This window comes from Lissotriton helveticus, chromosome 3_1, assembly GCF_964261635.1.
Source record: "Lissotriton helveticus chromosome 3_1, aLisHel1.1, whole genome shotgun sequence".
Taxonomy (NCBI): domain Eukaryota; kingdom Metazoa; phylum Chordata; class Amphibia; order Caudata; family Salamandridae; genus Lissotriton; species Lissotriton helveticus.
In genome coordinates this window covers 664,913,082-664,929,574 of record NC_136061.1, presented here as the reverse complement: position 1 = coordinate 664,929,574, position 16,493 = coordinate 664,913,082, and the positions used below count along the sequence as shown (strand labels likewise).

At 43.0% G+C, this 16,493-nt stretch overlaps 1 protein-coding gene across 2 annotated transcripts in view; it reads right to left on the bottom strand.

Annotated features, from left to right (window-relative positions):
- LOC144824702 (antizyme inhibitor 2-like) overlaps positions 1 to 16,493 on the bottom strand; it is a 255,971-nt gene that overhangs the window by 84,050 nt on the left and 155,428 nt on the right. For both annotated transcript variants that reach the window (XM_078683729.1, XM_078683728.1), the window contains exons 7-9: positions 3,702 to 3,849; positions 2,619 to 2,731; positions 1,727 to 1,941 (exon numbers count right to left, since the gene is read on the bottom strand). In XM_078683729.1, coding sequence (XP_078539855.1) covers positions 1,727 to 1,941; positions 2,619 to 2,731; positions 3,702 to 3,849 — 476 coding nt within the window. The remainder of the gene's footprint in view (positions 1 to 1,726; positions 1,942 to 2,618; positions 2,732 to 3,701; positions 3,850 to 16,493) is intronic.

The window sequence follows — 16,493 nt, the reverse complement described above, 5'->3', positions numbered from 1 at the left end:
TGTTTCTTCCAGAAAGTGACTTCAGAGCTGCTGTTCAACTTATCTAACTTTTGCATCTCAATGGCAGTAACACTCTGATCCCTGACCTCCCAGACCCAACTCATAAGGGCATCCCATATGCCTCAGCATGTCTCATCCAGGACCTGAAAAAATATGATCACATTACCCCATCCTGATGGAAAGCCATTGGCTCCCTTTGCTGGCCCACACCATCTTCAAATTCGGCTGCAAAATTAACAAAGCCATCATGACCACAAACATTGTTTTTCTTGCAGACCTCCTCACCATCTCTCATCTGCAGACCCTCATTCAGGACACCATCAGACTGGGGTCTAAAAAGTGTAAAAAGGAATAAAACAAGGCAGCATAGCTTTTCCAGTCTTGTAATAACAGGTTATGTAGCACTGCAAGATGGGAGTTGTTATTATTTACAGTGGCAGCACTAGATGTGACAACGTCAATGAGGGGCAGTGGCAATGGTGTTTTATGGTCCAGTCACAATTTATATACAACTTTAAAAGGGAAGTAATTGTTTACAGCTAGGGTGACACGATTTAAGCCTTTTTTTACATGGTGATGTGAAAATCTAATTACATCAGTAGCGATGATCTTCTTGGGGGGAAGACGGGTGGTTACCTTTTTGGGTTTGGCTTGATAGCACAGTTGTCTGAAACACCTATTGTGACCAATTCTTTAAAACATACATAGACTGCGCTTTGTGGTGGCCCAGAGCAGTATTTTTCTACCACCTCATTTTAGTGGCAGTTTAATGTATCATTCTGCCTCCTGTGGAAGTGGTTATATTGCAATGCATGAGGGACTATTTTACATCTCACAATGTACACTAAATCATTGCATATGAAATACTTTCATTTATAGATGTATTCATAAACATTTGTTTTTGGTTTTTCGTTTTCTTACACTGCATCAAGCAGTTTTTTGTGTTTTAGTCAGGACTCACAATGCAAACCATATCTTGTGGCTTTGCTAACACTTGTCCTTAATAGCAGGAGCAGTCACAAAAGTGCATGTTTCATATGAACTCTATAGTTTTAGTAAGAGTTCAGTCTCACTGTGAATGTAAGTTAAAAAGGGGTCACATTTTACTTATAGAGACAATCGCTGTATGTGAACAATATGGCATGAATCTATGTAAATCTTAAAGGCTGTGAATGTTGCTAATTGTTGGCCTTTACATGACTTGTGGGCCTGAGCGGCATGTAGCAACTTTGTCACCACCTTCTTCCTTGTCTCTAAAAAGTACATTATCTGTTGTGATAGTTCCAGTGAGAGGACTTACTTAATGTATTTTATAAGATTTGATTAGCTGCCCAATAAACATGCAAAATAGACTTAGTTGTGATCAAGCATATGTTTATTTGTGGGGGTAAGAGCCGGGTCAAAGCCTAGGCACAGGAGAACAACAAACCCTTAATAGTCTCAGTAGTCACCAGAAGTATCTTAGACTCTCTGAAAGGTTAGGAATTACTGACCAGAGCACCAAGAGAGAGGAAGCACGTCTCTTAATTTACAAAATTGGAGCAAATCGCTAGCCAATGCCAACCAGCATCGTACTCTGCCATCAAGAAACCCCCCAAAACTCATGGATCCCATGTCCCAAGATACCCAGTGGTCATTTTCTGTAAAGTGCGAATGTTTCGTTCAGCACAGATGGAACTTTTTGTCATAACTCCATTCACTCATAGACTTTGGGTGGGAATATTACCAGGCATCTCTGTGGAGCAGGAAGTAGATAGGCATGGCTGTGAAGGCATTGAACAAGGTGGTGGTGGACACAGAGTAGGCACCCATGTTTTGAAAGACCAACCAGTCGCCAATCTGCAGCTCGGGCAGTGCCACATTGTCTATAATCTTATCGTTGCCATCCAACGTCTGACCCCAGAGGGTGCTGGGATACAGCGGCTGTGCCAGGCAGGCTTTCTAAGCAGAGGAAAACAAAGCAGAACAGATCATTCAAGCCATCGAGAAAGGGTCAAACAAAAAAGTACTTAGTGAAATCAGAACTCCAAAGGATGATTGTACGTAATGGATCTTCAGGCCAATGCCATTGGATAGGGACCATCTACAAGTTACCCCAAACTGCCTACAGGATAAGCTGGGCTTTCTTCCTTTATTTGAGAATGCAATTGCTGTTCAAGTCTTCTGATCCTATGGAGCCCATGGACATTCCTGTTTTTAAAAGGATGGCCGTCTGGGGCCTTGATCTCTCGGTCAGGGGACTGGCAGGTGGTGCACTAGCAGTCAGCTCCTGTCTAAGCTGCTCAGAAGTTCAGGCCAGAAGGAGCAGTTGCAGCCTATTTGAGGAGCCAGCAAACAATGAACCTAGGTTGGGAGCTCTCCAGAAAGTTGAAATGGCAGCCCCAGGGGACAAACCCACACTATGAAGGTGACAGTATATACCTTCTTCAGGGTTGAGAAAATGGACTGGGAAGCAGAGACCACTGCACCTGTATTCTCACTTGGGAACTGGGACTTTAGTCCGATGTCCTAGATTTCTTCCTCTTGAGCAACAACACCAATATTAAAGATCTTAAACATGCTGTCTGATCACCTGAGCTATACACACACTAATGTCTAACAACCGGCTGTTAACCTACGTGCATTACGAGGGGCTTAAGATGGTTCTCCTCGAACAGGAGGAAATTGAAGGAACCAAAGATGCCATCATTGAGGTAGTACATGATCCGCTTCCTGGTGGAATTGTTGCCACCTGTTGGAGAGACAAAGACATTGCAACAAAGTCAAGAAAAGCCCACCCATTTCTTCTCTGTAGCATTCTGTATGAGGTGCTATTCAAGGTATGTTATCTGATGCAATGCAGGTCTGAGGCGACCGGTGGGATCTGTGCAGGATATGCAATGCATGCCCGAGTTGTACAGGACATACACAACTAAGCTCTGTGTCCGGTGTGTGCGGGTCTGAGCAGAGCATGAGGGTTGTACACGGCTGGATAGAACAGATGGAGGTGTGAGCCCTGCGGGTCTGGGATCTGAGTGAGATGCTCTGAAGGTCTGAACTGTGCATGAGATGTTACACTGGTCTGAGTGGTGGGTGAGATGTTGCGTATGTCTCAGCGGTAATCGAGATGCCGATCAGGTCTCAGATGTGCTTGAGGTGCTGTGAAGACATGAGCTGTCGGTGAGATTTTGTGGCTATCTGATCAGTGAGATAGATGCTGATTGTGTGGGAGCTGTGCTTGGGGTGTTGTGTAGAGTCCAGTTGTGCGTTAGATTCTATGAAGGGATGAGCTGCTGGGGAGAAGCGGTGCAATTCGTCATTGGTGCTTTACTCAGTGTAACTGAATACCACTCTGACTAATTCGGCCAGTTGATGATCTGAGTGGATCAGCTCTCTCATCTATTTTATTTTCCACAGAATTACTAATATTAACACTATTGATCAACAGGGTGTGGGAGGTTGGGTGTGTGCTAGAGCACTTGAGAGACGGAGCAGGAGAGCTCTTATGCATAACATCTGTTGCAATGTATCTTCCGCCAAGGGCACAATTAGACAGTCTCTGAATTTTGAAGTGATGTGGGATGACAACAGTACAGAGTTCATTAATTAATTATAAGTAAATCAATTAATAATTGGTAAGTGTATAATAAACTGATGTCCAATTTTATTTTACCACTCTTTGTGGGTGATCCAACATGTCAAAGGCAGGGTGTAATACTCACAATTTTCCACAATGTTCTTCTTGGCGATGACACTGAGAGCAGCAGTGAAGGCAGAGGTGACGTAAAATCTCCCGGGCTCTGCAATTATCTCAACCCCACATCCTTCTGGGAAGTGCATGCAGAGTCCTGAAGTGACAACTGCCCCGATCTAGTGGAGAGAAGAGAATGCATCATCTGGATTGAATCCCTTGTTTTCCTTCACAACAGAACAATCATCCCAGCTCAGTCTCAGCCTCAGGCTGCCTGTATAGTACAATCCCCCCACCCCTGTCCAAAAAGGTAGAGATCCCGAATTTCGACTCCAGAATCTTTAAGCATAATATCAAGGTCGAAAAATAGAGGCTAAAAAATATCGAGAAAGGGAATATTAAGGGTATGTACATTGGTTTTAACAACATTAGCAAAGTTTAAAGTGATGATTACTAAATTATCACGCTAGTTAAAAAAAAAGTGCATGCTATTTAGTTAGCTATTTTGTTGAATATATATTGTGAATAATAATGTCAAATGTACGATAAAAATATATTTTTAGATTTTTTTTTCCTGTTTGACGGGTTTATCTGAGTATATGTATTATTCTGTATTTTTTTACATTTTTTATTCATTATGTTACTCACAAATTATTTATCCAGTTCTTTACTCAAAGTATTCATTTTTAATTTATTTTGTTGCAGGGTTAGCACAGGACTTAAAATATTAAGTTAGTGAGACTGGAAGTAGAATAATAAATTTGATACCCTCAAATGTATGCATTTACCCTAATGTGGATGGTGTAACAGCTCTCTTCCCCCCTGTCAGTTGGAGGGATGGCAGGATCGCAAGAGCAAACAATAGGTTGTGTTCTTCTAGTAGTATCACATGGAATCATGCAATCCTCGGCTTTCTACAGAGCAGAAACTAATTTGCTCACTGTCTCACTGTCTTTCCACCACTTACTCTCAAAATAGTGGAACAGCTTCTTGCTACACTAAGGTGCCGATTACGATCTCGTCCCGAAAGCATTCTGACTGAATCGGTTCCGGAATGTCGAGGGAGTCCGACCGAGAGATTTGGTTGCATCCGGATGCTTCAATGGGAGCCTGTGTTCCGAACGAGAACACAGGACAGGACCCACTGCAGAAAGGGGTGGTTGGGGAGTATTGTGCACTCTGTTGCAGGCACCCCATAGTGCCTGCCACATTGTGCATGGTTGGAAAGGGGGTGTACCTTGGGTAGCCCCAAGGCACTGATTCAGAAAGCCCCGGTTGAAGGGCACCCAAAGACTGATTCCGGCAGCCGATTTGTTCCAGAGAAACCGATTGGGAACAGCTTTCCGAATCGATCATTGTAATTGCTCGCTCTGAAATTGAGTCCATAGAGCTGTACGATCTGCTACAAAAGATGTGACCTGTCCAAATGCCCTTTGGAACCGATTGGGACAGCCCTAAAGGTTTCCAGGCATCGTAATCGGTCATTTGGAACTGGGTACGATTGGGTTGGAAACAACGGTTCCGTGCTGGATTCGGCAAACCCCTCGGAATCTGGGTTAGTGAGGGCCACAGATTGTATTAGGCAACTAGTGGATGAAGGGCAAGGCGTGGTCTTGATCCTATTGGATCTTACAGCGGCCTTTGATACCATTTCCCCTTCTCTAATAATGGAATGCCTACAAGAGATTGGCACCATAGATAGGGCATTGGCAATGTTGTCCTCATTCTTGGGAGATCACTCTCAAGGGATTATGCTGAATCTATATCTTTTTGATGGCTTTTCCCTGCCTTGTGGTGTACCAAAATGCTTATCTTTTAGTCCCACATTATTTTATTTTGCATATCTCACCACTTGCCAACATTATTCGTTCTTATGGCCTGCATGTGAGATACTTTCTCACACTGTATGCCTGCAGTAGCAGACTGGATGGGAAGAAACGTCCTTAAACGCAATGGTGAGAAAACCTAGGTTATGCTTTACCTTGATGTGGATTAATGCCTGGTAGCCGAATTCCTTTGGCACCTTGCCCTTCCCATCTGATAAAACAAAAAATCTTGGAGTGATCCTTGATACCAAGCTTTCTCTTAATTGACAGGCCAATCGCATGGTGGCAACGTGCTTCTGGCTTATGAGAAGGTTAAAAAAATATTTTTTCAACCTTCATTTCATTTAATTCCCCTTCATTCCCATCTCGCCGCGGAAGAAGGTTGCTTTGGCATTGGTTATGTTCAGAGTCGACCATTGTAATGCTCTTTTTTTGTACTCTAACAAAACTATTCAAGCAAAATTGCAGGTAGCACAGAATGCTCTTGCTAGGGTTATTCTTGGTATTCCTAAGTGTCAGTTGGCTTCTGTGGGAATGCGTGAGCTTCACTGGCACCCCATCAGAAAGCGTATTAATTTAAAGCTACCTGCAGGCTGCATAAGGCTCTTTCTCAGTTAAGCTCGGCTGGGTTAAGGGAGACGTTTTATTGGTACACTCCTGGTAGAGTTTTGTGATCAACCCACCGCAATCCAGTCACCCATTAAAGATATTGCAAAACTAAATGGGGGACGGAGTGGGCAGAGCTTTCTCAGGTTGAGGAAAATTGAATTTTGCCCTGTCATGTGTCCCTACGTGTTCCCCATCATATGTTATATGTGCATGATCAATATGCATATGTTCCCCCTCTCCAAATTAAAGACGCAATTATAGTTGTGTCCAACGTTAGTATGCCAGTTATCCAGTCCTCCTGAAAGCAACGTGAATTAGGCTTTTAGGCCTATGTTGCCAACGTCTTTACATTGTGCACGTTAAAGTCATCAAGTTGTCCCTGTTTTCAGGCCTCACAGGGCCTGGACACCAGATTCGAGCCTCAAGTCTCCTGAAACCACTCCGAGGAGCGATGCAGCCCCTCCCGCATCCCTGACACCTCGCTTACTTTCTGCCAAGCAGCGCGGTGCCCGGCCTGGCCTGCCTGCCTGTCTGCCAAGAATATGTTATGCCTCTAGTTATCAGTTCAGCTCCCCGGCTTCACATTCCTAAGCTAACGAACCGCATAAACATCTTCATCTATAAGTCTAGTCTTCCTGTCTCCATGCAAGAGAATTACTGAATTAGTATCCATAGAAGATTCATAGCACACGCAATACACTAAGAAATATATGCATGCACTAGCCTCAGTGACAAGTAGCTTTTGCCCTGATGACATTTAGATTCAAGCAACATGTTCTCCAAACATCAGATATCAGATATGCTATAGGTACATGTCGTCCTGACATCCCAGACTTTAGTCTCCTCTTCTAGTGCCAGAAGTCAGACCCCCAGCTCTCCCCAGTTACACGTCATGGCCCGTTTGCGCGCAGCAGTAGGTTAAAGGTTCCAGCTGCCCAGGTAGCCCCCTCCATGTATCCACCCATTATGACACTTCTGTGACGTTTACATCACATGTCCCTGTGCACGCCTTCTTTGTACGCCCATGTGTTCTTATCTTACGTTTGTCACTTGTTACGCCTACTGTATGTGCTGCAATTGTACTGTTTTCCTATATATACTATGTAATGTTAATGAGACGGGGCAGCTGCCAATTCCATTCCAGTGCATGCTACTCCATGGTCTTTAGGCTCGAGCCATCCGATTAAAGCCATTCTGACTCAGATACAACGGATCCTGCCTCTTATTTATTGAGCTATCTGTTTTAGTTAATGCATAGAAAAATAGTACCGGTAATTAATTATTTATTTACCACATAAAATGGCGCCCGAATAGGGACGAGCCCCTTCCCCACGCGCCGGCGATGTAACACAGGCCCCGTGACCCTTCTACAGCCGTGACGGACCTCTACTGCGCACCTGCAGATATTTCTGCTCAAGTCTCCCTCAGGCCCACGGAGGAGACGGAGACTGCGGTCCGGCATCCAGACGAGGCGGTGGGGAAGGCGGGTCGTTCCGACCAGAGCCCAAGCCGAGAGAGCAAGGTCCGAGGTATCCGGAGGCCCACCTGTAACCGAAGCCCGAAGCCCGAAGCGCATGCGTAGTGCGTAGCAGTTACCAGACGTCGTAGCAGTCCAGTCCAGTCCAAGGCCTTCAGTTTGCTTCCCGGTGAGTACCGTTGCTGGGGGTATCTAGTTGGGTTTTCATTAATTTGTGCCCGGTCCGACGGGTTTGGGTACACAGATCCGGTCCGACGTGTTCACCTAGGTGGATACGGTATGACGTGTCTCTTTAGGAGACCGGTATGTTCTGTACTGTTTTAGCAGTGCATCCAGTAATTCTAGTAAGTCTGTTCTCGAGAAATTCAAGTATTATGTTTTCAATGTATTAGGTAGTATTCTGTTCGAACTGTTATTAATGTGTTCTTGATGTCGTGGTATGAGTGATTGTTTTGCTATTCATTATTGTGTTCATTGTGTATTGTGTTCAAGTCCAAGTACGGTTCAAATATGCCGCTGTTTTCGAAGTTACGTCAGATAAAAACCAGAAAAGGGTTACTCGAAGAATCAGTTCCTGTCCCTCCCAGGGACAGTCCTGGACATTTCATGTATCATAAACATGGCTTAGATGCCATACTGTATCTAGATTTATGGGTGGACTACACCAAACATCTTGAAGAGAAATATAGATGGCCTGTTTCAGGAACATGGGATGCCGAGTGCATCATGAGAGTAGAAGAAGCATTATGGAAAAAGAAAGCCAGACAGTCCCAGAAAGATGCCATAGAATTATGGCGTAAAGAATCTCATAAAAGAACCGAGAAAGAATTCAGAAAAGCAGAATTAAGTAGGGAATCCTCAGAAAAAGCCCAAGAAAGGGAATTAATCGAAGAAGGTGAACGAGTTAGAGCAGAACAGTCAGACAGACAGAGAAATGCCATTGCCATTGATTCTGAAGCTACGTTCTTTACTGTTATTGATCTCAAGAACGCATTCTTTAGTGTCCCCATTCATCCAGACAGTCAGTTTCTTTTCGGATTCTGTTTAAACGGAAGAAGCTATAAATTCACACGAGCTCCTCAAGGTTTCACAGAAAGTCCTAGTATTTACAGTCAAGCACTTAAAAGACAACTAGACAGTATTCACATGCCAACTGACACTGCCCTGCTCCAGTATGTCGATGATCTATTGATCACAGCCCGTACAGAACGTGACTGCGAACGTGCGTCACTGACAGTCCTGTATTTTCTGGCCGAGATGGGGCACAAGGTGTCCCCTTCGAAACTGCAATTCTGTGTCCAGCAAGTGGTATACCTTGGACACTTACTGTCCAAGAGGGGTAGACAGTTGACACCAGACCGTATCCAGTTAATAGCACATCTTCCACAGCCCAAGACACAGAAGGAGGTACAAGCTTTTATCGGCCTCACTTCTTACTGCAGACAATGGATTCCTCAGTATGCATATCTAGCTAAACCACTGATACAGTTAACGACACAGGAGGCAGCGACACCGACTGTCCTCCCTTGGACCCAGGAACATACACTTGTTTTTACTAAGTTAAAGAAAGCTTTATGTAACGCACCCGTGTTAGCGACACCAAACTACAGTAAGCCTTTTACACTTTTTGTCACTGAACGTGATGGTACAGCATTATCTGTTCTCACGCAAGATCAAGCAGGACAACACAAGCCTTGTGCTTATTTCTCTAGCACATTAGATCCAGTAGCCCAGGCTCTGCCTGCGTGCCTCAAGTCAGTTGCAGCCACAGCTTTAGCTATCAGACAAAGTGATGCCATAGTGTTAGGACACTCCCTGACAGTACAAGTTTCACACTCCGTGGAAGTTCTTTTAAACCGAACACAGACTCAGCACCTGACAATAGCAAGTTTAACAGGTTATGAACTGACATTGTTTCAGCCACACATAGAAATCAGACGCTGCAACATTTTAAATCCTGCTACACTGTTACCCTCGATTACATTGAATCCTGCCACACATGACTGTGTGGAAGTTATTAACATCATGACAAAGCCAAGACAAGACTTGACGGACATTGCATTACCTGATCCAGACCTGACACTTTATGTGGATGGTTCATGTATGAGAACAAGTACAGGAGAACTAGTCGCCGCATATGCAGTGACTACTGAAACTAAGGTTATAGAAACACATCGTATTGATACCCTGTCTGCTCAAGCAGCAGAGCTCATCGCTCTGACCCAAGCCTGCATACGAGCTAAGAACCTGAAAGTAAACATATATACAGATTCACGTTATGCATTCGGAGTCGTTCACGACTTTGGAGTACTCTGGCAAGAAAGAGGTTTCATGACCTCTCATGGAGCCAAGATTCAGCATGGTCCCCTAATTCAAGCTCTGTTAGAAGCAATACATTTACCGAAAGCTATTGCCATTATGAAGTGCAAAGCACATACGAAAGCCACTGACACCATTTCCCATGGTAACGATCTAGCAGATCGAACAGCCAAGCTTACAGCTCAGACTCCAGTCATTCCAGCTGACAAGTCAAAGACAGATATTCCAGATCAGACTACTTGTATGACAGTTAAGGACCCTACACAAGATGTACTAGACATACAGTCACATGCTACCTCAGACGAAATCAAGAAATGGTCTGAACAAGGAGGGGTCCAGACAGATCAAGGATGGTTGACGAAGGGAAAAGCCACATGGTTTCTCCCCGACTCTATGGTTCAAGTCATTATTAACACCGCACATAGTCCAGCACATTTAGGAGAAAAAGCCATGTTAGACAGCATCCAGAACCTTTGGTTTAACAAGCATTTACGAGCAGCAGCCAAGCAGAAAGTGCGTACCTGCATGATCTGTTGTCAGTTCAATCCAGGTAAAGGTGTTCCGGTGGAACAAGGTGGATTCCATCCTCCTGACCACCCTTTTGAAGTCCTCCAGATGGATTATATTCAGATGGATCGATGTCGAGGTTTCAAGTATGTCCTCGTAGTTGTATGCGCTTTGTCCAGATGGACCGAAGCTTATCCAGTCCCAGATTACACTGCCGCGACCACTGCCAGGCAGTTGGTTCGTGAGTTTTTCCCGCGCTATGGTTTGCCCAGGGTCGTATATTCAGACAACGGCCAGCCATTCTCATCCGAACTCATGAAACAAGTATCCCTTCTGTTAGGGTACCAGTGGAAGTTCCACTGTGTACGACATCCCGAGGCAGCTGGCCTCGTCGAGAGACATAATCAGACTCTGAAAATCCGCATTGCAAAAGTTTGTGCCGAGAAAGGCGTAGATTGGATGGTAGCTCTGCCAGTCGCCCTTTTTTACATGAGAATGGTCGCTCACTCCCGTTCAGGTCTGTCCCCTTTCGAGGTTGTATTCGGTCGTCCCCCGAACATGTGGGGTACACCTATGCCACGTAAAATTACTGATGTTGACAGTAATATGCTGACAGATTACCTAGCTTCCTTGATGTCTGCACTACTCTCTTGTCGTTCACAGGTCGCGGCTGCCTTTCCAGACAACACCCAGGTGAAACCGCACGAGGTCGTTCCAGGTGATCTGGTTTTGATCCGAAACTTTGATCGTTCAAGTCCGCTGGAGCCCCGCTGGAAAGAGCCGAAGCTTGTTCTGATGACCACAAGGACCGCCGTCAAAGTGGAGGGCCGCAAGGGATGGCTCCACTCTAGTCACGTTAAACGTTTTCATGGACTCCGTCCAAAGACTTTTTTCAAGGACTGCCCCGATACTGACTCTAAACTCCCCCTGTTAGAGAAAACTCCGCAGCAGGAGTATAAAATGAAATTGAGGTCTAGCAAGTCAGACAGTTTAATTGTTTAAGTCCCTCTCGGGTGAAGCGGTTAGACAGGTTCCTGACATGTATGAGATAGACCCCCATAGTGAGAGAGTTAGTCGAAACTCCAAGAAAATACGTTATTGTAAAAATTTGCGCAGCCGATGCGTAATCACGTTACTGTTTATGTTGTTTCTGAGTCTTATGGTTACATGCATAAGTTATGTTTTACATGTATATTTTCCTCCTATTGATTTACATGTACATTTGTCCTCTAATGATACAGTAGAACACACCTTTAGTGAACTACCTCCTCACGAGTTATCCTACAGACTTGCCATGCGCAACAATACTTTTATCCGAATGTTACACTATTCACACCAGACCAGCAATGCCACTAATTGTTGGGTGTGTGGTCGACTCCCCCCTTTCCAGACACCGAAGGGAGTTCTGCCACTCTTTCCCTATCCGTTTTCACACAATGGTTCGTGTGGAGCATGGTTTACGATAACGTCATCCTCAGATGATAAGTCCCTTCTGAATAGGACATGTTTCCCAGACAAGGAAGGTCTTTCCCATAGAACAGGGTTAGATCTAGAAAATGAAGTATATGATCTAGGTAATTATTCCTCGAATTTCATGGTTTTGAATGTTCAGTCCGAGACTACTCCAGACTTGCCTGCTATTACAGTTCTACCAGTAAAAGGCGAATTATGTGTTAGAAAGAATGGTTCAGTACATCTAGGACATAGTGATTGTACTACTGTGGTCAAGTATAGTGACAGTGGAAAATCTACTTTCAAAGCCTCACGTCATTCGTATTTTGTATGTGGTCAAACCGCATATGTACGTCTGCCCCTAGATTGGGATGGAACATGTTACATTGCCTTCCTACTACCACCAGTTTTTCTAGCCCCATCCGATTATCACTGAAATACACATCTAGTACACGTCAGACATAGAAGGGAGATCGAGTCCCCAATTGTCGATCAAACTGAAACTGCCTTAGAACAGTATACAGACTTCAATAAAGGTTTCTTTTTCTTCATAGGACCTATCCAGAATAGTAAGCTAATACGTAGGTTAACCAGAACCCTTGAAGCAGTAGTGAATGAGACTACTTCCGCTCTAGGTAACTTAACAGAAGAGCAATCTGCTATGAGATTTGTTGTTCTTCAGAACCGCCTCGTTCTTGACGTCATACTGGCCGATAGGGGCGGAGCTTGTAGAGTCATCGGATCTAGTTGTTGCATTTTCATTCCTAATAACGCACCGTCTGTTTATTCAGCTATAACCAGACTTCACAAGATAGCCCATCAGTTGCACCAGAATCCAGGCACCTGGACATGGTCCGGTTGGCTCTGGAGTATAATATCTGCTTGGGGATGGAAAGTATTGTCATTCCTAGGAATAGTAGTAATGATCATATTCAGTTGTTGTCTCTGTTTACAATGTGGCCCTGCGATTTGCGGCTTGTGCGCTACCTCTTGTATTCCAAGTCCTAAATCCCGTTCCAAAAAGATTCGAGACGAGCAAATGATGCTCCATGAACAGATAGATGGTCTCATGAATATTGATGTTTCCTGAAGGAAACGTAGGGAACAAGGAGGGAATGAGGAAAATTGAATTTTGCCCTGTCATGTGTCCCTACGTGTTCCCCATCATATGTTATATGTGCATGATCAATATGCATATGTTCCCCCTCTCCAAATTAAAGACGCAATTATAGTTGTGTCCAACGTTAGTATGCCAGTTATCCAGTCCTCCTGAAAGCAACGTGAATTAGGCTTTTAGGCCTATGTTGCCAACGTCTTTACATTGTGCACGTTAAAGTCATCAAGTTGTCCCTGTTTTCAGGCCTCACAGGGCCTGGACACCAGATTCGAGCCTCAAGTCTCCTGAAACCACTCCGAGGAGCGATGCAGCCCCTCCCGCATCCCTGACCCCTCGCTTACTTTCTGCCAAGCAGCGCGGTGCCCGGCCTGGCCTGCCTGCCTGTCTGCCAAGAATATGTTATGCCTCTAGTTATCAGTTCAGCTCCCCGGCTTCACATTCCTAAGCTAATGAACCGCATAAACATCTTCATCTATAAGTCTAGTCTTCCTGTCTCCATGCAAGAGAATTACTGAATTAGTATCCATAGAAGATTCATAGCACACGCAATACACTAAGAAATATATGCATGCACTAGCCTCAGTGACAAGTAGCTTTTGCCCTGATGACATTTAGATTCAAGCAACATGTTCTCCAAACATCAGATATCAGATATGCTATAGGTACATGTCGTCCTGACATCCCAGACTTTAGTCTCCTCTTCTAGTGCCAGAAGTCAGACCCCCAGCTCTCCCCAGTTACACGTCATGGCCCGTTTGCGCGCACCAGTAGGTTAAAGGTTCCAGCTGCCCAGGTAGCCCCCTCCATGTATCCACCCATTATGACACTTCTGTGACGTTTACATCACATGTCCCTGTGCACGCCTTCTTTGTACGCCCATGTGTTCTTATCTTACGTTTGTCACTTGTTACGCCTACTGTATGTGCTGCAATTGTACTGTTTTCCTATATATACTATGTAATGTTAATGAGACGGGGCAGCTGCCATTTCCATTCCAGTGCATGCTACTCCATGGTCTTTAGGCTCGAGCCATCCGATTAAAGCCATTCTGACTCAGATACAACGGATCCTGCCTCTTATTTATTGAGCTATCTGTTTTAGTTAATGCATAGAAAAATAGTACCGGTAATTAATTATTTATTTACCACAAGGTGCTGCTGCCAGACTCTGGAACTCGCTCCCCCAGTCCCTGACTTCAATCAAGGAGCATTTGCCTTTCAGAAAGGCACTGAAGACCTGGCTGTACACAGTTTAGGCTGTATTTTTTTCTTTGGCCCTTGACCTGTGTGTTTCAGAGCTGGATTGGGTGAACTACTGTGACTCTAGTGCCTTGAAGCCTATGAGCATTTGTTGGTGCTTATAAATTAAAATCAAATCAAATCAAACGTGTGCAGGATTGGAGTTAGAATTGTAAACGTGCCCTTCTCTAGTATAGTCCGTTCCCGAATGTCATTATGAATGGAGTTTGAATATAGGAACTTTTCCCAATGTTTGTAGGACTGTAGTTAGAATGATAAATGTAAATGTTCCACCTTTAAATATATGCACTTGCTCCAATGTTTGCGAAATTGAAATTAGAATAATATATTTGACTCTCCCAATACATTCGGTATATTCAGTGTTTCTAAATGCAGAACAGTAAATGTTACCTCCACATCAAAATGTAGAATTTCCAAAAATGTATTTAGCATTGTTATTATTTATTTATTTTTTAGAAATTGTTTAAAATTTATTTGGGGATTTTCTGTGTTGAGCTTTGCCCCCCTTTTAAATTATGTATTAATGTTTGTTATTTAACAATCATTTTAAAAAAGTTTGATATTTAATAACTTATTTTATGAATTATTTATACTGGATGAATGAATATGGAGTGTGCTTTTTGACATACATATGTGTTTTTTGTTTACAAAAATATTTATTGTAAATATTTACATATTTTCCTGTTTTAAAAATATGTTAATTTTAAAATGTACTTTATAAATATGTTTAATTTTGTTTCTGTTACATGCATAAACTTCTGAATAGCTTCAATGTAGTTTATTAAAATGTATGCTTTTTCCCTTGTTTTAAAAAATATGTAATAAGCTATTTAACGTTTTTAAAATATATGCAAGTATAACAGAGAATTTTAGATATTTTTAAAGCAAATTTAAGAGTAATTGAACATCACATATATATATGTATTAATATATCCTCACTCTTCGTTCGATGCTGCTACCGCTGCATCACAGTCACTTCTGCTCAGACTGCTTTTCAAAAACGAACAAGTCAGACCCAAAATTTGGTGCAATCAGTGTTTTATTCCAGTTTGTCGAATAACACCCAGCAAGCCCGCATGACGCGTTTCGCCTCTAGCCAGAGGCTTGATCACATGATGTATTAATATATATATATATATATATATACACATATATATATATATATATATATATTACCCACAAAATTTCCAGTTGGAAAACGAAATGAAGACGCACTCATGGGTAGTTAAATTTCTCCGTTCTTTCAGTTTTAATCCATTTCAATTCTCAAAAAAAGAGAGAGTTTCCCAGGGACCAGAAAGGACTGGGTTAACGATTCGTATTCAAAGAAAAGATTCCTTTCTGTGTATTTATTTCAAAGGGTGACCATGAGGCCTATCCATGTCAATTAGCTGTTTTATTCATTTGCAATTGACGAAGGCAAAAAGTCAAAATTTAAGCTCCACACTAGGATGATTATACTTTTTACTCAAAGTTTATTTTCATAAAAGGGCATATTTAGGAATTCATTTTAAATACACATTCAATTTTACACTGTGGTGCTCTGGTACAGGTATATATACACTAACTAACAATTCCGTGTTACGGTTTCTATCACAGAATCACCACTTTAAGATATGCACTCAATATTTAAAATACACCAATACAGTAAATCAATAAAAAACTTTTTTTTCCACATTAAAAACAGTCCAAAAGTCGACGCGTTTCGGTGCGTTTGTTATGCTTGATGCACCTTCATCAGGACAAGATAAATTAAAAGCAGGTATACTTCTTCTTTTTAAGATTAGAAGAAAAGACGTCCTTCAAGTAATGTTTTGGACGTTTTATTCTTGATTTATCTGGTAGCACGTTCGTAGTCAGTTCACGGCCCTCAGAGATTTATATAATTGATTTGTTGCACATTATCAATGGTGCACTATAGATGGTGTCATATCCCAGTGGCGTCTTTCAGTATGACCTCCAGTTAATATTATCGTGACAATACCCAATAGTATAGGGCTTGTCAGGTTTAACCGCTTTTTCTCATTTGTTTGGCGATCCTGACATCTATTTAAGATGTTGTCATAGGTCTTGTTGGCCAGGAAACATACAAGCTCTTCTCTTTACTTTCTGAGCTGTCCGTGTTTTTTTTGGCGATTTCTTCGTGTCACTCGTATTGTTGGCCTGGAAACATCCACACTCTCCTCTTTCACTTTCAGAGCCGTGGTTTTCTGTTGCTTCCTTCGTGTGGCTTGCTTCCGCTGCACTGCAAAAAATT